The following is a 24,068-nucleotide window of genomic DNA, read 5'->3' on the forward strand; positions in this document are numbered from 1 at the left end:
CAGTGTAGCTCTATATTTATAATGCTAAGACGTTATTATCAGTGGTGTTATATGTCAGCAAATTCTTATGTGTTTTTTTCAGGGAGTAGAGGAGCACCAAAACCTGTTAATGGAAAAGCAAAACGAGTTGGCCCAACTCCAGGGGGAACACCATAGCAAAGTGCTTGAGGCCCAAAAATTACAGCGTGCCCTGGACAGAAAGGAGCAAGAGTTGGCTGACTTGCTGCAGACAAAGGACCAGCTTGAGGTGGAACTGGAAGACACACAGCAACAGAAGAAAAAAGGAGACAAAGCCCTGAACGTAAGAAAGCAAAAGGAGCAAGCCTCCTGCCAGAATACTTTCAATGTTAGTACTGGCTCTGGAACAAAACTATTTGCTAAGTCTAAATCATTTTCTCTGTTGCCTCCTCCATTTCCCTCCAGGATCTGAACAATCAGCTGAAAAAGCTGAGTGGTGAGATAGGGGAAAGAGAGAGTGCTCTTGAGCAGCAGTACCAAGATATTCTGGAGCAAACCAAAAGAAAACTACACACTCATGAAGTCGCCATCCAGCGCCTCACATCCACTTTGGCCGATAAAGAACAGCAGCTACAGGTATCTTAGCAGATATAGATGGATTCTGAACCGGAAAAGATTTACATTTTCAATTAAAAACAAAACCCAAAGGTGAATCCAAATCTCAGGGTTTTAACATTATTTCTGCGTTTATCAGGAGTACATGAACATGGTCAAAGACTTTGAGCAAAGCAGAAGTCCTGGCAGTAACGACAGTGTGCTCACAAAGCTTCGGCAAAGGCTGAAAGAAAAGGAGAGTGCTTTGGAAGTAGGTATTCCTTCTTTCTTTTCTGGTCGCCGGGGGAATATTGATTTAATCTAACATTCCTCTGTTTGTTCACCACCAGCAAGCACTGGATGAGAAATTTGCTGCAATTGAGGAGAAAGACAATGAGATTCACCAGCTGCAGCTGTCACTTAGGGAAAAGGAAAGGGACTTGGATAGACTCAATAACTTGTTGGCTCATAACGAGGAAACCATTAATGTAAGAAGTTACTATCTTAATCCGTTTTGAGGTCAGTAATGTGTTTTGTGGTGTCCTGCCTGACCACTTCTCTCTTTCTAGAATTTTGATACTCTAATTAAGGAAAAAGATGTGGAGTTGCAGCATCTTACAAACACTCTTAAGAACCTGCAGAGAGCCAAGCAAGATGTAGAAGATAATCTGAACAGATCACTGAGAGAGAAAGACTCCATCATCAACCAGCTGCAGCTCTCCCTGGAGGGCAAAACAAAGGATATGGAGGTTAGTGGCCAAAATTAGTTTTTAACTTCTGCTGTAGCTTCAGCTATAGTCCTTACAGTTTTTCTATCAATAACCCTTTCTTCTCATCAAGCACCTTCTGCACCCTTATTTAGCAAATTTAAATTATTATCAATTTTCTCTATTAACAAGTTTCAAACATGCCTGTTTATGTTTAAGTTCATTCATTTCAAACAAGACATTCCAGGCACTTTTCATAATTTTTTTCTGTTATCATCAGATATTCATTCTTATTCAGTTAGAGGTGGGAAGAACTTTCATTTACCTCTTTGTCGTACCTCCAGTCACCAATCCTTTATCAAATTCCATGGCCCTCAACTCTGGAACTGTTTAGATAGATCTCTTAAGTTAGCGTCATCCTTAAAAATGTTTAGGACCAACTTAATGGGGTATCTTTTATATAGACAAAATTAACAGGCTATTCGTACTAAAATGAAATTGCCATTTCATGGATATTTTTGTTTGGGTGTTTATTGTATTTTTCTTTGTTTCTTTTACCTATTCTTTTCCTTTCTATTCTTTTTCTATTGATTGATTTGTTTTGGTGATTTTGTATTGAGGGGGAGGATTTTTTATAAGCCCTTCGGGCTTCTTTTCCTCTCCTGCACAAATTATTTGTCCTTGTATGATAAAAAATGTACTGTTGTCATTGTGCAAATAAATAAATAAATAACCCTCCTCCTTATATCCTTAAATGTGTTATTGAGGTACATTTCTTTTATTTTTACACTGTTTTCTTTTAGAAAATGGCTGAATCAATGCTGAACCAGTCACAGACTCACTCACGGGACCTTGCTGAACAAATGGGCCAGAGGTTAAAAGTCACAGAGGCTATGCTAGCTGAGGCTGTGAAAGCCAGAGAGAGACTTGTTGCTGACAATGAGAGTGCTGTGGAAGGGCTGTTGGCCACAATTGGCAGCAAGGACCAGCTTCTCAAGGTACGCATCTAGTTAAGGCAACGTCTATGTTGATTTAATTGATCAAGGAAAAGAAAATAATCACATGAATTAACTATTATGTACATAAGCAAATTAATTCAGTAGTAACATGGATCAAAAATATTTGTAATACTAAAAGAAATGCAATTAGTCAGTGAGGGTAAACATCAGTAACTCATTACTGTGATCTGCTGTTTGTTCTCCCCCCAGGAGTCTGCTGAGCACTTCAACCGTATGCTCTCTGAACGTACTCAAGAGATCCAGGAACTCAGGAAGCAGCTGTCTGAAAAGCAACATGCGGTTGCCAATGCGGAGAAGCAAAGCTCTTCAGCATCCCAGGGGAATTATTTAGAGACTGCAGAAATTAGAGCCCTGCTTGCAGAAAAAGACAGCCTCATCAATGTAAGATCCTCTGAGCACAACAACGTCATTCGGATGCTAAATTGCTTGACAGAGGAAGTTGAAGTCCCAAAGGGATTTAACATTTCTTTCCTCTATTATGACTGTAAATTGCTTGGTTACCTAGCTTGAAAAAGTAAATAATCTATACACGTTTGAGTGTGTATACTCATTCCATGTGTAAATCTGCAGACACTTCTGCAACGTGGTCAGGAGAGAGACCAGTTCCTGGCACAGATGAGTCACAAAGTGGAGTCGGATCATGTGTTGGATCTCAGACAAACCATCCATATCATGCAAGAGAAGCTGGATGAGAGGGATGGTGAGGCCTTATGAGCTTTTAATATATATATATATATATATATATATATATATATATATATTAATTATACATAAATATGTTTTTACTTTCCTATTTTGATTTTGTTCTGCCTGACCCGCAGCTGAACTGTCCAAGAAAATCATTGAGGACATTCAGGAAAGCAATCCGCCTTCCAAGAAAACGGTTGTTGTCCTAAAGAAAGAGTTGGCACAAAAAACTGAAGCGTTGAACAAAGCATTGAAAAGAGAAAATGAACTGAAGGTTAGTGAGTTGGTATCAATTTTTTACATGCATTATTGGGTTCTTTGTAAAACTGATGATTTATAAATCCGTATATTAACAAGTGTGTTTTTTTTCTCTTTTTTTTAATCCTCTTATATATTTAATTTGCCAGATTTCATTGGCTGATCTCCAGTCATTGCTATCTGAGCTTGAGGGTCGCGATGAAGGGCAGGCTGTTAATATTGAGTCCCTGACTGCCACTTTGAAGACCAAGGATGAAATTATCAATGTAAGAGTCCTTCACTCACAGTCACTCCATGTAACTAAGGAATAAAAGTTTAATTTTCAGCTTATTGCATCTTTATAGTTCTTCAAGGGATTTTTCTGATTTTGAGCAGGTTCTCCACCAGCGCCTTGGTCAGGGAGGCGACAGTCGGGTTGATCATACCCAGGGTCACGTATTTGGCTCTGGCATGGAGAGGTCACTACCTGTACTTCCTCAGAGAGAGAAAACCATGATAGGTGGAGACAGACAGCAAGATGTAAAGCTTTACTTTCTTCTCAAACAATTGAACCGTCTCAAAGATTTTTTTGAGCCACTCTGAGAATGTTTTCATTTTGCCCACAGTCCATGCCCAACCTTATGGCATTGCAACAGGAGCATGAAGCTTTAAATAAAGCCCTGAGAGCTGAACAACAGCTCTACTCCAACTTGTGCAGGACTGTGAAGGAGCAGGACAGGTAGATCATTTTAAATGTACTTTACTTGTTGACATTGGGTATCAAGGTTGGGTAAACTGATTTTTTTTTTTCCACCTTCTGTGGATATTGATGTGCTATTTTTTTCTTTCATTTTTTCTCCTACTCCAGTGCCCAGCGTCTCCATGCCCTTCAGCTGGAGCTCACAGCTGTGCAGCTTCTCAGGCAACAGCTAGAAGATGGCATCAGAACTAATGAGGAGCTAAGGGATGACTTGGAGAGAGAGACACTAAGAGCGAAACTGAGAGAAGGTGCAGTGCAAACACGTTGGGTTATAGACCAAAGTGGTGACTAAAGATATAAAATAAGTATAAAATTAGGAGACCTCATATCTTTTAGGCTTAAAGAAAAAGTATTAATAGCTACTAGGGATTACTTCCACATAAGCTTTTTTTATTTTGTCCACTGCTTTTACTCCAACTGCACCACCAGATGAACTCTCATCCACTCCTCATCTGTCCTTTTATTCAGCATGCACCTCTGGTTCTTACCTTTTTCATTTGTGTGCACATTTTGTCTCATTGTCTTTTCATCATCACTTTCTTGTCTGTATGTCTTTCTGCACCAGAGGTTGATACTCATTGCACTGTCACTCAGTAAATGTATTAATTTTACACCTACATTATTTGCATTGTTTGTCCTTTCTAATTTAATAAATAAAGGCTGCTCTTGGCCTCTCTTTCTGTGTTTACATGCTGTCTGTCTGTTTTTGACTGATCAACCTTTGTTTGTCCATTGCATGATCTCTCTAAAAGCTTTCTCTTTATTAATCTAACCCATCTGACCATCTGTCACATGATTTATATTTAGACACATAAGTACTGCATTTCATTATATAATATCTATAACAAATGAATTAAAAAGCTTTTCATTGGGTGTTCTGATTGAATTACATAATGATGCACTGCGTATCCCATTTAAGAGCAAAATACTGTTTAATAGCTCCTAATCCAGAGAATCCTCTGACTTCACACAGTATGGTGTAACAGCAGGACCCCTGATGTTGAGTCACTAAGAACTTAGTACCATAAGCCCTTCATCTATATTGTAACTTCAAAGCACAACCTTGAGACGAATGAGAGTTTTATATAAAGAGCATGAGTTGAGTTTCTGTCCACATGCACGTGTATTCTCACATGAGCAAGCACCTTAAATGCATGCTCCTCCCACACTCCTGTCGACTCAGTGCCAGGTGTATAAATAGGTCAGCTCACACAGTCACTGACTGGAAAGCGCAGAGAGGGTAACGTATTTAGATGGTGTAGACAAAACAACAACAAAACCCACAGTAGTAATCACATTTCTCATGGTTCCTTTATTTCTCTGTAGGTTTAAAAGTTTTAGGCACGACTTGATCTGTATGGCATGAGCCAGCTAAGGCTAATTACATAGTGTACAGTTATTTTGCATAAATCTTAAGCAATAAATGTTAGGTCGTTTTTTTTATTTACACTGAATCTGCTCAGCTTAACTGTGTTAAGATTCAAAAATTATTTTGAGAACACAATTGAAAATTATGAAAATATGCATACGTTCTTGGCTATTTTATGCTTTGCCTGTTTGGTGTAATTATTTTCTTCTTTTTTTTTTTTTTTTTTTTTAAACCTTGTTGCACACATATTAATGATTGATACCATGCCGGTAAAAACCAAAGGCATATATATGTGCATTATTACTATATTTAATACATACACATACAAACTCTTAACGCATGAAAACTCCTTCAGTGTTTAGTATATTTAAAAAATGTATTTCACTTAACTTACAATGATTTAGGATATACATCATTCTGAAGTACCATTAGAAACGCTGTTAGAATTGAAAGCCTGATAGAAATGTCTCAGGAACCTGGCTGTGGATAACCGTGTCTGTGTGTGCGTGTGTGTGTGTGTGTATTTAGGTGTGAACCTGAGCAATCAATCTGAAGAATATGAAAGCATGAGGCATCAGCTTGAGGATGCCCAGCGCTGGAATGCATCTCTGCAGGCTCGCTTGGGGGCAATTCAGAATCGCGGAGGAGGGGTTGGTGGAGCCAAGGACGGTGGTAAGACTAAAAAAGACACAGTACAGTTTTCATATTCAAGTATCTTTAACTCTTGGGTAAAAAAAGGTTATAGTTTCCTTAGGTATTACTTAAATGTCTATTTTGAAAGCAGATAGTTTAGGGGTGGAGTCAGCCACACGTTTCCACCCTGCTCTTCTGTGGGCAAATGAGGTGGCAAATAAATGTCCAAACATAACAAGGTTTTATGTTCCTTGAAGAGCTCTGTGTCTTTTTTAAATTATTTTTTATTTAATTGCATTTTTTTTCCAGGTGACACTTTGAGTTTTATTGGAGATCAGACGTCCTATATGAGTATCTGTGTAGGAGAAGGGCTGGATGATAGCTTGTCTCATCTCTCCGCTCAGGAGCTCCGACAAAAGGTGACTTTCAAAATAAGTGAATCTGTTTTGAAGAAGTTTTGTCTCTGTTTATATTCATGTAGAAGTTGTTGCAATGCCTCAACAATGTGAGAGAACTTATGGTTAGATTAATAAACATGCACATGGTTGAAAATTGTTCCCTTTGTGTCATAGGTGCTGGAGCTGCAAGAGCGAGTCAGTGAACTGCAGGGTTTAAATGACGGACTACAGACCCGTCTGTCACTGATGGATAAGTTGCAACGTGATGCTGATGCTCAGGAGGAGGAAGACAAAACCCTGACCACCAGGAGCCCGTCCAAACAGGTTAGAGGTCACCAAACACAGCTGCAAGAATGCTTTATTTATTTATTTTTTTACTGTAGAATTTATTTGTTTTGTTTTGTTTTATTGGTGATATTTTCTTCTACAGTATTTCCACTAAAGAAATACTTTGAGTCATGCCATAGCCTAACATCCACCTTTACTGTTGTACTGTTTTTATAATATATATATCTTAAACCTATGTCTTAACCTCTACTTAGTCTACCTTGTTACTAATGTCTCTTAGCTTTGTAGTACATGTCTGGTTTCTCTAACAACTGCTTTTCTTGTCTGTAGTAGAAACAACCCTCTTGCTCTATCCCTCTTTTCCTAATCAGTCCCTGTTTTGTTGTCTTTTTTTTGTATGTGTCCCATGAAACGGTCTCTCTTTGCCATGCCACATTAGACACATCATGCCATCCTGCTGTTGCTGTGCAGTGTTTTATGGATTCTGTTCCCGCTTTAAGTTTTTTTTACCGGGTCATGTGTGTCATGCTCGCCTTCCATCCCATTTACTCTAGCAGCATCAGAAAACACGTGAGATGCAGCTGCCATCTCATCATACTGAGACGTATCTTCCTGATCGGGATAAAGAGAGCCAGACAAGGATTGAACCAGGACAGGTATGATGTAGTTGATTATTTTATTATCATTTAAAGCAGTGTCTCCCAACCTGGGGTCCGGGCCCCCCCCTGGGGGGGCGCCAGAGATCTCTGGGGGTGCGCGAAACTTTGTCTGCTTTGAGGATATGCAGTTGTAAAAATTATATTTGCGCATGTTAAATAAATAAAAAAATCATAATAAGACACCTAATGGAATACTGTAATCAAAGTCTGTATAAACCCATTTAGTATTTTAAAATGACCAAAATATATTTCTAAATTATTTAGCAGGATACAAACTTAGAAACTTATTATTATATCATTATTCAACATTCAACATTCATCTACTACTCCGACAGGTTGTTAAAGAAAAATTTTTGCTCTCATATTAAGAGAGACATTTTTTTTTTTTTTTTTTTTTTTTTTAAACTTCTTTTTATTGGGGTTTTGCATTTTTCAAAACATACAGAAAATAGAAAATTAAAAATGCATGGTTTCATACATAAATATTTTGATACAATAGAAACAAAGGCATTCAAACAAAAGAAAAAAAAAAAAAAAAAAAAGGGGTGTCATGTTACATCCGTTTTTACATTCATTTTCTCCTACATGGGTCTTTCTTGTTAAAATAATCCATAAAAGGCTGCCATATGGAGTAAAACATGTGTTCCTTCTCTCTTAATGAGTATTTGATTTTTTCTAGCTCCAAGTATTGCATTACATTGTTCAACAAGGCTGCATGAGTTGGGGGTCTTTTCTGCTTCCAATTAAGCAGTATCAATCGTCTTGCTAATAATGTTACAAACCTAAGAGAGACATTTTTCAGAAATTATTTTATGTCCTTGCAATTATTTTTTGTGCGTATTTTATACATTGGTGACACAAAATGAAGGCCAGAAAAACAAAGTCATCTCTATACAGGGTAAACCAAAGAGAAATGTATCAAAAAAACATAATTAATGTTAATTTTTTCAATTAAGGATTTGTAACGAATCACTTTACTCTTTTGGTGCTAGTACGTACAGGTCGGGGGGCCCGGCTGGTCTTAGACACAAGTAGGGGGGGCTCCAAGGAAAAAAGGCTGGGAACCACTGATTTAAAGTGCCGTATTAAACTCTTGCGTAAATGTGATGTTGAATTGCTTTGTTTCTAGTATTGCCAACTACATTTCTGAACTGTTTCAGATGGCATCTGGAAAGCTTTTTGGGGAAGAGAGCATGAGTAAAGAACATGCTTTCCCTGATGGCTGCCTGTCAGACACTGAGGACAAGAATTCCAGAGAGATGAACAGAGATGTAATGATGCTTAAATCTCTGTTGACTGACTGTGGGTTCACCTCAGTCTCGCACCTTAGGTGGGTCCGTTCTTCAACATGATTACTAACACAATCCTTATCTTAAAGTTCAGTTAAGTTAGTTTTCTGACCATGATACTCAAATGTTGTTTATTTCAGAGAGGAACTACTCCAACTTATCTCCGAAAATGCAGAGTTGCGTGGCCTCCTGAAGGAACAAAAATCTGCTGAGTGTAAAGAAAAAGAGAGCACGGATGTTTCGGGGAACACCAGCGATGGACAGGCTGAATTGAGAAGGAGTTTAGAAACCCTGCACGCTGAAGCCAAAGATTATTCTGGGGTGATCAGGCTGCTGAAAGAAAGGGGTGAGAAGAAACTGAGTGATGTGTCGGATGGGGAGACCCCTGTAACTACTGCCGTTGCTGCTGATGAGATAAAAAGTCCACAACGTCAAAGTCAGCCCCAAACCAAAGGTCCAAAGCAGCATTTTGCAAGGCAGAGGGTAAGTTTTACACTGAGACAGACGTATGGAGCCAAATCAAGGCCAAAACTTTTGCTAATTTGAAAATAAAATTTTAACCTGAAAATTCTTTTATACAGTTTAAATTATTTTTTTTTCAGTATCAGATCTTTTTTTCAGTTTCAGAACTTTTTATTTCAGTTTCAAATCTTTTTTTCAGTTTCAAATCTTTTTTTTTTTCAGTTTCAGACTTTTGGCCCCGATCTGGCGTGGGGGGCGTGGCATCAACTGAGAGGGGCGGGGCATCATGAGTGACAGCAGAACAGAGAAGGCGGGGGACGTTCCTCAGTCATGTTGCCTTCAGGAAACGTAGGTTGCAGAAGTTATCAGTAGAAGTATGATTCAACACTGTATATACACTATATTCACGTGATTGGCAGTGGAAAAAACGGATACTAGTGACACATTTCTGTTTAAGAAGCTGTTTTAGACCGTACTTGGAAGTATGTGGAAGTGGGAAATGTCAAACTTTAAAGTGTGGCTGTTGAACTGTACAGTCTGGCATAGTTTATTGCTTTTATACTGCAATTGGTGCCAAGTACGGTCTAAAACAGCTTTTTAAACAGAAACGTGTCACTAGTATCAGTTTTTTCCACTGCCAATCACGTGAATATGGTGTATAGTGTTGAATCATACTTCTACTGATAACTTCGGCAACCTACGTTTCCTGAAGGCAACATGACTGAGGAACGTCCCCCGCCTTCTCTGTTCTGCTGTCACCCATGATGCCACGCCCCTCTCAGCTGATGCCACGCCCCCCACGCCAGATCGGGGCCAAAAGTCTGAACCTGAAAAAAAAAATTGAAACTGAAAAAAACAGAAGTGAAACTGAAAAAAAAAGATCTGAAACTGAAAAAAAATTTGAAACTGAAAAAAAGATTTGAAATTGAAATGAAAAGTTCTGAAACTGAAAAAAAGATCTGATACTGAAAAAAAAAATTGAAACTGTAAAAAAGAATTTTCAGGTTCAAATTTTATTGTCAAATTAGCAAAACTTTTGGCCTTGATTTGGCTCCATACAGACGTGGAGAGAATCTCAATGTTATGTTCTTACATTCAGCCTAACTGTTCTGGTGTTCCATTTGCTTTAATTATAGGCCAGTGTCAAATCACGTCTTCCTGTGCCTTTGAGGCTGAAAGTGGAGGGTAACAATGTCAATCAGCCTATGAGCCCAGACCAACTACAAACTGATGCAAACCAGGACCTTAACGTGGATGATGTTTATGGCTCCGACCAGCTTACTGACCCCAACTCTCCAACAAAACTCCAGCACAGCACGTCCCCTTCCTCCACCCTCAGATTTATTCCCCGTAGCTGTAGTCCATCAGGATTTGACAAGAACTCAGAAGCCGGAAAAGCGATGGATCCCACCCAGACTGACGCTGATCTTCTCTCTCAGTTGGAGCTTCTCCACCAGGAATGTCAGGAGAAAGAGTATCTTATCAACAAGTTGGGTGAACAGCTGGCTGATTGGGAAGAGCTCCACGTTCAGCTTCAGGAAAAAGAGAGACTTATCCATCAGTACACAGAGGCCATGCAGGCAGCCCAGTCCACTATAGCTTATCTAACGGCCTGCACTATGGACAGCCAGGGAGGGTTTGGTTTACACATAGATTCTGGTTTTGTTGGTTCAGACGCTACCTTCCACAGTAAGTGCATAGAGCTTCAGCAGGCTCTAGAGGAAAAGGGAGAACTCAACAACCAGCTTATTAAACTTCTGAAAATGGTAGAGGAGGCCATTTCTTCCTCATGCAACGAAGAGATTAGTCCAGAACTCGGTGATCTTTCTTTAAAGATAAAGGGTGTTTTACAGGAGTTAAATGCATCTTCAAACAGAGACGGCTCAAAAGGTTTCTTTGGCAGTTCTGGTGAGTCTCTGCATGAGCTACAGCGACAAAATGACTCTTTGCAACAGGCGCTTTTTGAACAGAATAGGCTCAATGCAGAGCTTCAGGAACAGTTGTGGGTTGCCAATGCTTCTGCACAACGTGGCGGCCTAGATGACACCACCGCTGTGACAGCAGAGTCACTTCAAGAGGAAACAAAGGAAAGCCATTGTCCAGTTAGAGGTTTTGATAATAGTGTAAATCAAAAGATGCTTAAAGTTTTAATGAATTGTTTTAGTGCAACAGAATCTGTTGTCACCTCATTAACAGCTCACTGTGCAAATACTGCCTCCTTGAGCTCCGTCAAATCATCACAAATTAACCCGGACTTGGAGAGGAATTTGGAAAAACTTCAGAGAGCCCTGCAAGAGAAAATGCAACTCGATGAACCCGCCCAGCCAGCAACCAAATCCAGCTGCAATCTGCTCACCACTTCCACCGAGACAGAAGGCCAGAAGCTCCATCAGGATCTCTGGCACCTCTACAAGGTCTTCAACGATTGCTTTCAAAGGATAACTGATCTCCAGGCTTCCCTACAAGAAGTGAGGGGCCACAGAGTGGAGAGCGAGTCTCACAAGACGGTGCAAGACGCCAAGGGATTACCACCAAGTGTTCAGGTCCAACTGGAGACATTACACAAGGCTCTGAGGGAGAAAAAGAAGGCATGTAAAAACCTGGAAGAGAAGCTGGCCACTGCTCTTACTAATACAACATCCCCTGAAGCTGCACGAAAAGGTTAGATAACACACTGATATGCCTGGTTGCTATTCTTTGCAACAGATAAAATTAAGTTTGTGATATTGCAGTGTCATATGTACGGTGGCCGAGACCCGCCATTGTTGAAAATAAAAGTAACGCTGCCAACAGAAACAAACGCTGCTGCAAGTAAAATAAACGCTTTGCAAATAAAATAAGCGCTGCAAACAAAAAGAAACGCAGCTGCAAATAAAAGAAACGCTGCAAATAAAAAAAACTACGCAAATAAAAAAGCCACAACGGAAGTGAATTACCGGGGACTATTTTTGCCGATGCACCGGTGTTGCACATTAAAAATTACACGTAGCGGCGTTGAACACTAACCTTTTCACTTATTTTCTCGTTCGTTGTTCGTCTTATTCCTCGCTCTTCTTATTTCTTCCTTTTCACTACTTCCTCTTCGTCGTCTTCTTCTCCTCTCACGTAAAAAACACCGGTGCATCAGCAAAAATAGTCCCCGGTAATTCACTTCCGTTGTGGCTTTTTTATTTGCGTCGTTTTTTTTTTTAATTTGCAGCGGCGTTTCTTTATATTTGCAGCGGCGTTTGTTTTTATTTTCAGCGTTTTTTTAATTTTACGCAATGGCGGGTCTCGGCCACCGTACATATATGATAAATTTCAACTCTCTGATAATCTAAATCATAAAACCCCCAGAAAGAACAGAAAACATTATCAATATATTTTAAATTATTTCTTTCTAACATGAAATATATTGCTTTCAATGCCAGCTCCTGAGCACGGTGACAAAGCCGTGCAGGTGGATTTGCAAGACCTGGGTTACGAAACCAGTGGCAAGAGTGAGAACGATAGGGAAGAGAGCAGTAGCACAGGTAGACAGCCTTCAGGCAGACTCTGCATGTCTGTCAGCTGAGTGGACACTAATCCCACTAGTGGATAGATGCTTTTAAAAATGCTTGCATGAGAAGGGAACAAAGGTGTTTTCAGTTTGGGTCTTATAACACACAGTGTCTTTTCCAGTTTGGGTTTCTTCTGCACTGTTCTCTAAATTTTAATGGCTGTCGTCATTATTTTTGCATGTTTCCACTCTGACATTTTGAAATGTATTTCGAGCACTTATTAACCTATCAAATGTATTTCTTTACTTATTTCAGTCTAACTGTATCTCAAACAATTTACTTCCTCACATGGCTCTTTTCCGATCTATTTTTGTAACAGATTTGCTCAGTAATGCATCTGTGTCCATGTGTTGCCAGATTTAGAGGTGGGTGTGAACCCCAGTTGCAGTGCTTCTAGTCTGCCTTCCCTCCTAAAGCATGAACACGCTGGCTTCTCCTCAACTGAGAATTTGGACTCAACCTCCAGCACTCCGTACCCTAGTTCCCCAGCTCAGAGCTCAGCCAAGGTAGGTGTTTTATTGTTTTCTCACTCAATGATTTTTCTGCTCCAGTATCAGCTGTGTCATCTTTTTTGGTCCCTGTGTTGTTGTTTTTTTTTGTCGTATGGTTGTAGACAGTAGAACTGCTTACATGCAGGCATCAGAAGCCTCTGTGTTGTAGCAATCTTACTTTGCTGCACAAGATCACAATGTGGTGTTATGTTGCAGCTGTTTTGCTGTAGCCATGGTGTTCTCAAACATTGAGTGTAAAGCCAGTAAATATAGTCTATTACAGTGTAGGGCTGGGCGATATATCGAGTTTTCAATATATATTGATATATTTTCAAACGCTATATGGTACGAGACAATATCGTTATATCGATTTATAAAAAAAAAATATATATATATATATATATTTTTTTTTTTTTACGATTTTGATATAGCTTATTTTGTGACAAATTGACTTGAATGTTTTATTTGAGATTTGCACAAATGTTTTGTTATTGGCACAACTGTCAACCTCAGTAGAATAGTCTGCCTGTTACTGTCTACATTGTATTAATTACAGTGTATTTTAATTGAATTGTTATGCAGGAAAGAGATATTTGTTTTATTTTATTCAAGAAGCATTTTTATTCTATATATGCAGGCAGTTTATTTTTATTTCATTTGTTTTATACATTTTGATATTGTTCAGACCTCTGTTAATAAAGATACCTGTGTGACATTTGGCACGAAGCTTTGTATTAAAACTGAGGGTTTGCCTCAGAAAAAAATGAAGCTAACAGAGATGCTATGCTATAATGCTTTGGGGGAAACCCCAATTATGGCACTGAAAAAATATCGATATATATCGAGTATCGCCATTCAGCTAGAAAATATCGAGATATGACTTTTGGTCCATATCGCCCAGCCCTATTACAGTGTTAATAATAAAAAATAAAAAAAAAATTAAACTAAATCTCTGCCCTGTGAAAATGGAAAGCACACAATCCATAAAACAGATATTTTTTTTTCTTGGTTCCTCTTAACTTTAGTTACCTTTTTATAAAAGAATGTGTATGTATATGCACTAAAACTAGTTTCAATAACCACCCTCTGTCCATTCTTAGGTCAGTCTGAAAGGTCTGCAGGTCTACGATGAGTACGGCGCTTCAGAGGACCCACTTCAACTTAGAGCACAAGTCAGAGAGCTGAAGATCCAACTTGAAAACCAGACCAAACTTATCATCCAAATGCAAAGTCTTATGCGGCGCAACTCCCTCTCCAGTGACCTTGTTGCCAGCACTTTTGACCCGTCTGTCATCAGGGAGCAAGAGGGCGCTCACAAAGTTGACCGTAGCCAAGAAAGAAGCTTCAAAACTGGGCAAGTTAGGGAGAAAAGGGAGGCTGAGAATCATCCTTTGAAGAACAGAGCTAGCCGTCTAAATATGGACTTGGACAGCGAGAGGACAGCGGACAGAAGCGTTAGTGAACAACTGCAGCAGACGCGGAGTGGCTCAACATCACCTGCTAGGTCAACATTCTTCTAAGTGCATTATTGAATTTGTACTATTTGTAGCCTGCGATGGTGACAACTATAATCTTGACCAACATTTTCAAGTGTTAATTACATGTATTTTGGCTTCTTCGCAGACTGGATTCTCTGGTCCAATCACAGGCGAGGGAATTGTCCCAACTGAGGCAGCAGATCAAGGAGAGCCGCAGGCTCGGATCGATGCAGCGTTGGCAGTTGGAGGAGCTGAACAAAGCTTTTAAGGAGCTGCTGCATGCCGGCGAAGTGGACTGTTATATGGGGGAAGTGGTCAAAGAGCAGCTGGACAAGAGCCTGAGCATTCTGGACAGGCTGGAGGGACGGCTGGACAAGGGTAACAGCTGATTTTATCATAACTGCGTTGGATATCTTGCACAGTTTGTAAAATTTTTTATTTTTTTTTATATCCGGTTTTAATATTGAGCCAAAAGAGAAACGCCTGAACACATAACATAAATACTACAAATTTTGTGTAAAATTTAAGAATTCAAGTCAGCATTTAATAAAAGAAAAGATATTGAAGTTGATGAATTTTATAAAGCATCTTTGGCTGAGCTGAAAAATTGGGAACATTTTCACAAAATTACTTGCCAAAACAAAGAAAAAAAACACTCACTGTTGAAAAACATTGATATAAAAGAGGAGTAATTTGTAACTCTGTACAGACGGGATCATGACCAGCCTTTTCCTCTGTCTTGTAGGAGAACCTCCTCTGGATAAGGAGGATGTAGCAGCTCTTGAACTGTCTCGCAGGTAAGTCCAGTACTTTAGAATTAGTTGGCCCAACTTAACAAATAAAAAAAAAAAGTTGAATTACTTGTTCTTCATATTCCTATCTCTTCATGAATTTAATTATTATCATGTATTACGTTAATGGTTAGAACAAGAAGACACAGAGAGCCATTATTAATTTGACTATTTAGAGAATGGAAGAATGAGAAATAATTGTAATTGCTTGCGTATTTTCTGTATTAAACAAATGTGACATAGTGTTGCATGTTTGTCTTTTGGGGTAATAATGAGCAGATTCTGCTTTCAATTAGCCGTTTCAGTTTAGCCGCTTGCCCTTGTTTCCAGTCATGTTGCTAAGCTAACCATCCACTTAAATGTAAAACACCTTCTTTGCAAAATGTCAAACTATTCTTTAAGTGACAGTTGGTGTCAACCTAGATCTTTATTTTTTTATTATTAAGACGGTATTTCCTCCCATCCCCCTGCCTTATGACCCTGGTGTGCATGCATGCATGTATTGTTGCTTTTAAATGGTGCCCTCCAGTCGACCTAGTTTAATCCGTCAACCAAAACATTAGGGTCAAACTATCCCTAAATGGGTCACCTCATGCCTCAGAAACAAGATGTGAAAAGACACAGCAGGTTTATTTGCAGTCTGTTGCTTTTATAATAAGATATATAAATAAAATATAACAGGCACATTTTAATATTCCATGGCTGTCAGTAAATGCATTTAAAAATTGTTGAAATCGTAGAATTTTAATTAATTTGAGATATATTTGTTTCACTCACTTAAATTAAGTTTTACTTTTGCATGATATAGTCAGTGTGACGTGAACAATAATCCATATTACTGCTGATGCACGCAGTCTTGGTGAGCAGGCATCAAAGTCACTTCTCTCCCATGAGGCGAGCATGGACGACCCTTCTGACAGCCTGTCTAGAATCCAGTGGGAGATAGATTATCTGCGTCTGGAGCTGGAGGCCGAGCGAGTGCTGCTGCAGCAGCATGTCAGCCTCCTTGTCCACCATAATCTCACCCTGGGCAAATGCACCAGGGAGCAGCTGGACCTGTGAGTGGGTTTGGTGCAAATGGACAGCATGATGTTTGCTGTGTCCTTTCAAATTTCCCAGCTGTGTGTTTCTACCAAAAGTTATCAAAAACCCCTCTGGTTAGGAACATAAAGTTTCTTCTTTTTCTTTTTTTTTCCTTTTTGGATGCCATTTTTGCTGTCCTGCTAAGATAATGTGCTGGATACTGTCCGTCCAATATTAACATGAATTATTGAAATTTCTCTTAGGCTGGCTAAGGAGCTCCAGGAGAAGAATCGACTCATCCAGAGCCTTCAAAGTCAGATTAGAGGCCAAAGTCTCAGCAGCCACCACAGTTCTCATACTGATCTGTACCACACTGACAGGACCTGTTCTTCTCACCACAGCAGCCCCACCGCACACGGTACCAGTCCTATACACATTAAAATTGTTATTCTTAAACATCATTTAAAATTACAATTTCTTTATGAATGGGTTTCAAAGTTCAATTATTGTCTAAATTGTTGCAAATGGGTGATTGACAGGGTTAACTGAACCTGCTCCATTAATAATGTATATTTTCTCCATCTCTCACACCATAGAATGCCATTGAGTTTAGTTTAGTTTATTTGCTCGCACATAATAAAAACAATACAAAAAAATAGTGACAATACAATAATTAGTGCAGTGCAGGTGAGAAAAAAGCAACCCAAGCTGGGCTTAAGAAGGATTCTCACCAGTGATAAATACAAATAATAAGTAAACAAGGTAATCAAACTTTACAAAAGCAGCACATGAAGAGAGGGGAAAAAAAGAAATGTAAATAAATAGCTAAATACATACAAATACACCATCAAATTTACAAATAAATGATTGCAATGTGCGTGTGTGGGTGCGCTACATCTTAGAGATCGTGTGAAAAGGGTTTATTTAAGAGGCTGGCCTTCAATCTACGTTTGAAATTGCAGAGAGAAGATGAGGAGTTAGCAATAATTATGTGTGAGTTCCATAATAAAGAACCTCTGAATTTAATGGAGAACTGACTAAGAGTGGTACGGCTGAAGGGAGGATGAATATTGTCAGATTGTCTAGTATTATAATCATGAACTTGAGAGTTAGTCTGGAAGTAATCTTTGAAAGTTGTAGGGAGGATATTTTGACAGTGAGTACATTTATAAATAAAAGAACAGGACTGAACTATGTTAATGTCGTAAATAGACAATACATTTAGATTGAGATGAATTGAATCCCCGTTTGTGGGCATAGTCAGTCTAGTTACGCCTGTAATGGCACTTATTTTACACTCAGGCCCGTTCTGCTCCAGTGAGGCATGTTGCACGACAAAGCCTGCTGTCCAAGGGCAGAGCTGGTGTCCAGTTTCAATCCACTTCCACTTAAAGCTGCATTATTCAGTGGTACCTATCTGGTTCAATCCTTGAATTGTATTTCCCTTGAGGGGGAGAAGACAGTGAATGTCATTAGCATCTCTAACAACCTAAGACTTCTGGTTTACCAGTTCCAGCTAACAAGTCTAATCCACAATCATTTACATAACCTCATTTCAAACAGTGATGAGGAACATCTGTTTTGGATTTATTTTTTATTTTTTTAAGTTTTATCCGTTATTGTCCTGTGTGCCTTCAGTCCATCAGCACCAGCCTGATTGGGCAGGAGCAGCTGTCCCTCCTGGAGGAGGAGCTGAGGAGGAAGGTGCATCTGGTCACGGGGAAGCTGCCAGCAGGTTACAGGGTCTGCACAGGGAGAACGGGCGTTTACAGGAGCAGCTGAGGAGCAGCGAGGAGCTCAACGCCACTCTGCGCAGTGAACTGGACCTGCATCAGTCAATCATGGCCCAAAACAGCTCTCATCATCAAGAACAGGATACAGGTCAAGTCTCAGGTCCTCAAACAGAAGCACATAGACAAGACAGGGACATCGGCTCACAAAAAAATGCTGTGGAAGTGCCTCCTACAATGAATTCAGGTAAATATGAAGCTTTGGTACTTGGATTACCATGGTAGTATATTTAGACGTATTTTCTGGACTATAAGCCGCACATGCATATAAGCCGCATCCGCTCTATTTAAAAAAAAAAGATACAAGCCGCAGATATTTATGTTAGATTAGATATTTACTACATGTACAGAAGGATTTTGAACTGTAAATGTTGTACATGTTTGTACCTAAATAGATCCTTCCCTAACAGTGTCTTTTAACACGGCAGCAACTTAACTAAACGACAGAAACAAGAGAAAATAACCAGTATTTATTTATCTATTTCTATTTTGAAATCTGCTTCTACCTACTTTTATCTGCTGGTGAAGAAGTAGTGTATTCTTCTTTGCATTTATTTTGTCTTTGTTTTGATTCTAATTCCGGTTAAAGCGCCCCGAGCGGTGGAAGAAAAATCCACAGAATAGCCGCACCTTTGTATAAGCTGCATGGTTGAAAACCTATGGAAAAAGTAGCGGCTTATAGTCCAGAAAATACGGTAGTTACATTATTTAAGCAGCTTGACTCAGGCTGAAAGACTGAAAGTCACATTTATTGCTTCAATTTTAACAGTTTCTGTTGGAGCATGCTTTTAAAAGGCCCTTTTTTTTCAAAACACTGTCAAAGTTTTTTTCCTCTGTTTTGTCTGTTTGTACATGTTTTCTTGAGCCCTTAGAATTATTATGAAATCCTTTTAATTCCACTTTGTGTTCGTGTTTATGTTAGACCTACTTGCAGAACATCTACAGGAAATCAGAGCTTTGCGACAACGTCTGGAGGAAAGCATTCGCATTAATGACCGCCTTCGGGAGCAGCTAGAGAAGAGACTAGCTGAAGTGGAGAAGGACCCAGGTATACACAATATCCAACACTGTTATGTCAAGCAGTCCTCCTTTTAGTTTATATTTTCCCTTACTCTCCATAGCCATGGCCTGAAATGCTAACCATCAATATTTGTATGTACTGCTTTTAGCAGCCACCAATATCTTCATCCATGGTAATGAGGACCAGGGTCAGTTGGCTAATGAGGTACGGTTCCTTTGGGAACAAAACCAAGCCCTGCAGGATCAGCTCAACATGGGATCTAGAGGTAAACCTTTTCACCAAAATGTTCACCCTGGTATTAAGTTGCGTCAGTTAAAGTCAGTTAGATAATTACGAACAGAGAAACACGTACGTTTATGTGGCCCCCGGTCATATTTCATACCTAGTTATTAATGTTTTTAATATATATTAAATCGTTTTATATATCGTTGCATTTAATGTCACTTCCGGTCGGCGGCCGGAAGTGACGAAGCAAGCGAAACAAACATGGTTTACATATCGCATTTTGTTAATTAATACAAGTTTCAGATGCTTGGTAGCCTTTTCAGTTGGTTAATGATTCATTGGACAGTGTTTGTACATGTTAATCTCTATTGGAGATGTTTTTTACTACTTCGGGTTTTTTGCCAGTTTTGCACAGTGATAATGTTTGTCACATTATTTGAGGACTTGTTTACATCATTAGGTTTTTAGGATTGGCCTGAAACTTTTTTCATTTGAATCTCTAAATGAGGACTTTGCATTTCAGATGAACTTCTAAGCCTCCTGTAATTTCATGCGATTGTTTTGTTTTGCTGATATAAAGCACAGATGTCATAAATAAAGGAGCGTATGGTTTATATTTTGGTTGCTTATTTATAACATCAAACTGGCTACTATGGACTGAAATGCTTGTGCTCAATGCTTAATATAATATTAAAATAAGGAAATCTTCGGTGGAAGGTGGTGCTTTGTCATTATGGCATGTTTTATTAAAAGTAGGTCAATATCAACTTCATTAAGTTACATTAAGTTACAAGTTACATAAATCTTCGTCTTTGAGTGCAAAATACATTTTGAAAACCCCCAAATTTTCCGCCTGCACGCTTTGTGTGCGAACGCAGTGCGGCTTTCTCCATACAGTTTTTTTGCAGATGTGGCCCCCTGAATAATCTAGTTGAAGACCCCTGACGTAGGGTGCCAATTATAAAGTGAAAGGTAGACCTGTAGAAAAGTGTGATTGGATAAGTTAGGATGTTAGAGGGTTAAAGGAGGAGATGCATCTTCCAGAGTTTCTTGCAAGTCAGAAGAAAGTCTGCTCTGGTAGCTCATTCCACCAGCTTGAAACCACAAATGGGAACAGTCTGGATGCCTCGTGTAGGGCTGGCGGTGCCAGACGGCATTCCATAGAGGAACATAATGATTGGGCAGGAGTATAAGCCTCAAGGATAGAGTTTGAATAACCGGGTACAGACCCAAAAGTCACTGTAACTCTATTTGTTGTGGTATGTTGACATGGTTACAGCCTGACTTTTCTCATGTTATCCAACATGAATCGGCAAATGTGCAGTACAGATGCTACATGGTCAGAGAAAGACAACTGACACTCAGGTTACTCACAACCTTGCCAGAGATTGCCGAGATTTTGGAGTAATTAGTCAGAACTGACAGATATAGGGATAAGAAAAACCATACAAGGTGAAAGCTGGAGCCCAAGGTTGACATGTATATAGTGAGGAGAGGCGTCCCAGAACTGAGCCCTGGGGCACTCCTGCAGAAAGGTGATGAAGTATGGGTGTTTCTGCTCCAAATGACATGGTGACTGTGAGATAAAATTCAAACCACAACTATACTTTGCCTTAAATGCCCATTTTTGAGAGTACAAACGCAGGATACTGTGGTTAACCATGTTAAAGGCAGCTGAAAGGTGCAGTAGGATCACAACTAAGGACAGAGAAGCAGCGTTTCTCAAGGGCTTCACAGACTACTGGGCCATTGAAGTGTAACGACCGCTTAAAGCTGAACTTATTTGGATTGAGGAGTCATTGTTAAAGCTCAGCATGCTCTAAAAGTTTTCCGTGTTAATAATCAAGTGTATGAGCAAATAAAAGTACTCTTGTAGTGTCGATCACTTACTGACATTTTGCTTTCCTTCAGATAAGCAGAAGGAAAATGAGAAGCTTCGTGAGACAGTGGCTCGACGAACTGCCAAACTTGAACAGAGTAGGAAGGATTGCGAAGCTCTGAGGCAGGAGAACAGCCGACTGAAGGAGAGACTGGAGCAGAGCAGCCAGGAACATTCAGTGCTGCAGGATTCACTGCGCTCCAGCAAAGAAGAGCAGCAAAGGTACAGACGAGCACTGGTATCAACGCATCAGTACTACTGCGAGGGGTTTCTTTTAGGACATAAACTCACCGGCCACTTTATTAGGCACACACATCCAACTGCTCATTAACGCAAATGTCTAATCAGCCAATCACATGGCAGAAACTCAATTTATTTAAGCATGTAGACGTATACAAGATGATCTGCTGCAGACTTTGGGCCCGATTTACTAAGATCCTAAATAAAGAGTACTAAATTGCGTGTGCACTGAAAAAGTTTGCGCGTGCTGTTGTTGTGTGTTTTGCGAGTTATCAACTAAGATTGCGTGCGCAATTGATAACAGGTGCAAACCGCAGTATTTAAAATAAGGTGTTGCGCGTCTTACGGTTTGCGGCGCAAACTTTGCGCCATGGAGAGTCTGGATGGAAAGCAGGATATAGTCACAAGAGCAAAATGAAATTTGACGAGTTGGAGTTGGAGATATTAGTGGAAGAGACAAATTGTTGTGCCGTATTCAGCACCCCTGCCGTGAAAAGCACCCCCTCGTATATTCAATGATAAGTAGACCAAGAAAAAAAACAACACACTGACACTTCAATATATTTATATATACACACTCACACAAACACATACTTAGGAGTTTATATTATATATATTTACAAATATTATGGAAGACAACACAGTAAGCAGGCTATTAATTAATGACATCAATAACCATTTACCTGATTTTTGTTATGTGTGACTGTGATTGTGGGAAAGTATGACTATTGTGGAATCCATGAGCGCATTTAAACATGAATCATTAACACAAAACTGGACGCTAAACAGAACATGGACAACAGAACATGAACAGAACACGGAATGAGAATATCATTTTTGTCAGACGAGGGGGTGCTTTTCACGGCAGGGGTGCTGAATACGGCACAACACCAGGGTATGACTGCAGAACAAGTATAGGCGCACAATGAGAAACACTTTTTTCTCCATGAAAACACGTGATTTATTTATTATCACAAATAAAAAAATGAATGTGCCTCCTGTGGCAACCTTTTGCTGAATAATACTGGATTTAACATTCAAATAAAATATTTCTCCTTTTGCATGTGGAGATTAGCACCTTCCTTTCGAACGTATTAAATACAGACGCAATCACAATCCCCGCAATTACTTTCTGGCTTGGTAAATCTCATTGCGCGTGGTAAATGGAGATATTTGCATCTTCCCCTCCCAGTATTTAGCGCTTTCTGGCGGGTACGCCCCATATTGATTATTCATCAGGGCAAAAGTACTAAATGAATAGCATGTGCTATTTTGCTCATTTGAGAGACGCAGTCCTCTTTGCACGCTGTTAGTAGATCAGCTTGCACTTTGGTTTGCGGGTGCTGTCAAGTTTGCACACGTTTTTACACACGCAAACCTTTAGTAAATCGGGCCCTTTGTATGTAATAACGTGCCCCAGTGTAAATTTAAAAAAAAAAGTGTTTCACTGTAAGAAGAGAACTTGCTTTCTATAACTAAGCTTAACCTACTTTTTCTGTATGATTGTGTTTCTAGGTTGCAGTGTGAGGTGAAGCTGCAGAAGCAGCAGCTTGCCGACTCCAAACGTCTCCTCCAGTCTTTACGGGTAGAGATTAAGGTCTATGAAAAGATGAAGAACGACTTAACCAAACACAAAGGTAGTGTATCTATATGTTGTTTTTAAAAGGTCCCCAGTGAAATGGACTTAATATAAATGTAGACTTGTTTATAATTCTCTAGTACCTCAGGAAAGGAGTGGGAAAATGTGAAAGTTAAAATGTTCCCTTTCACATTTCTCAGTAAACATGCAGCGCTGTGATTGCAGCCTCCCCTCCAGTTTGCTCTTGTTTTTCTAGTTTGGTTTTCCTTCAGATCAATGAAAGGATATTTAACTTTGTTTGTCTGAACAGAATCGGGTGATGCGACCCCGCCCCCCGTCACCGATGCGTCCTCTGGGTCCGTTGACCTCAGGGAGCTTCTGTCAGAAATCAGACACCTGAGAGTTCAGCTGGAAAGAAGCATCCAGACCAACACGGCTCTGCGGCAAAAACTGGAGGAGCAGTTGTTCAGAGGACCAAATCGCTCTGAAACCATCAACATCAACTACATGTTGTCCTCTCCAGGTAACTTAAAGCAACAATAGAAAATTCTAATGACCTTTTCCAGGTTCCTCTGATGAAAACGTACATGCATATACGGTACCGTATTTTCTGGACTATAAGCCGCATCCGCTCTATTTTTTAAAAAATTATAAAAAAAAGATATACAAGCCGCATCTGCTCTATTAAAAAAAAAAAGACATGCAAGCCGCAGATATTTATGTTGTTAGATTAGATATTTACTACATGTACAGAAGGATTTTGAACTGTAATGATGTACATGTTTGTACCTAAATAGATCTTTCCTAACAGTGTCTTTTAACACGGCAGCAACTTTGCTGGTTAAAACGGGACAGAACCAAGAGAAAATAACCGGTATTTATTGATCTATTTATCTGTTTGAAATCTGCTCCTACCTACTTCTATCTGCTAAAGAAGTAGTAGTGTATTCTT

The 24,068-nt window shown here is 39.5% G+C and overlaps 1 protein-coding gene across 5 annotated transcripts in view; it reads left to right on the top strand.

Moving 5' to 3' along the window:
• Window positions 1–24,068, top strand: part of cdk5rap2 (CDK5 regulatory subunit associated protein 2) — a 47,176-nt gene that overhangs the window by 16,303 nt on the left and 6,805 nt on the right. The window contains exons 14-46 of one of the 5 annotated variants that reach the window (XM_061733742.1): window positions 83–301; window positions 424–594; window positions 713–823; window positions 903–1,040; window positions 1,122–1,301; window positions 2,063–2,257; window positions 2,468–2,659; window positions 2,849–2,978; window positions 3,100–3,239; window positions 3,373–3,489; window positions 3,599–3,742; window positions 3,829–3,941; window positions 4,071–4,210; window positions 5,860–6,003; window positions 6,274–6,383; window positions 6,537–6,686; window positions 7,205–7,306; window positions 8,470–8,639; window positions 8,739–9,081; window positions 10,197–11,721; window positions 12,471–12,572; window positions 12,957–13,105; window positions 14,191–14,594; window positions 14,714–14,946; window positions 15,314–15,365; window positions 16,214–16,417; window positions 16,646–16,800; window positions 18,021–18,359; window positions 19,095–19,220; window positions 19,342–19,458; window positions 21,330–21,519; window positions 23,053–23,174; window positions 23,427–23,639. In XM_061733742.1, coding sequence (XP_061589726.1) covers window positions 83–301; window positions 424–594; window positions 713–823; window positions 903–1,040; window positions 1,122–1,301; window positions 2,063–2,257; window positions 2,468–2,659; window positions 2,849–2,978; window positions 3,100–3,239; window positions 3,373–3,489; window positions 3,599–3,742; window positions 3,829–3,941; window positions 4,071–4,210; window positions 5,860–6,003; window positions 6,274–6,383; window positions 6,537–6,686; window positions 7,205–7,306; window positions 8,470–8,639; window positions 8,739–9,081; window positions 10,197–11,721; window positions 12,471–12,572; window positions 12,957–13,105; window positions 14,191–14,594; window positions 14,714–14,946; window positions 15,314–15,365; window positions 16,214–16,417; window positions 16,646–16,800; window positions 18,021–18,359; window positions 19,095–19,220; window positions 19,342–19,458; window positions 21,330–21,519; window positions 23,053–23,174; window positions 23,427–23,639 — 6,940 coding nt within the window. Of the gene's footprint in view, window positions 1–35; window positions 302–423; window positions 595–712; window positions 824–902; window positions 1,041–1,121; window positions 1,302–2,062; window positions 2,258–2,467; window positions 2,660–2,848; window positions 2,979–3,099; window positions 3,240–3,372; window positions 3,490–3,598; window positions 3,743–3,828; window positions 3,942–4,070; window positions 4,211–5,859; window positions 6,004–6,273; window positions 6,384–6,536; window positions 6,687–7,204; window positions 7,307–8,469; window positions 8,640–8,738; window positions 9,082–10,196; window positions 11,722–12,470; window positions 12,573–12,956; window positions 13,106–14,190; window positions 14,595–14,713; window positions 14,947–15,313; window positions 15,366–16,213; window positions 16,418–16,645; window positions 16,801–18,020; window positions 18,360–19,094; window positions 19,221–19,341; window positions 19,459–21,329; window positions 21,520–23,052; window positions 23,175–23,426; window positions 23,640–24,068 lie in introns of those variants that run through there. The other 4 variants (XM_061733738.1, XM_061733739.1, XM_061733741.1 and 1 more) reach the window with 4 other exon arrangements.

This window comes from Cololabis saira, chromosome 11 (assembly GCF_033807715.1).
Source record: "Cololabis saira isolate AMF1-May2022 chromosome 11, fColSai1.1, whole genome shotgun sequence".
In the NCBI taxonomy this organism is placed as follows: domain Eukaryota; kingdom Metazoa; phylum Chordata; class Actinopteri; order Beloniformes; family Belonidae; genus Cololabis; species Cololabis saira.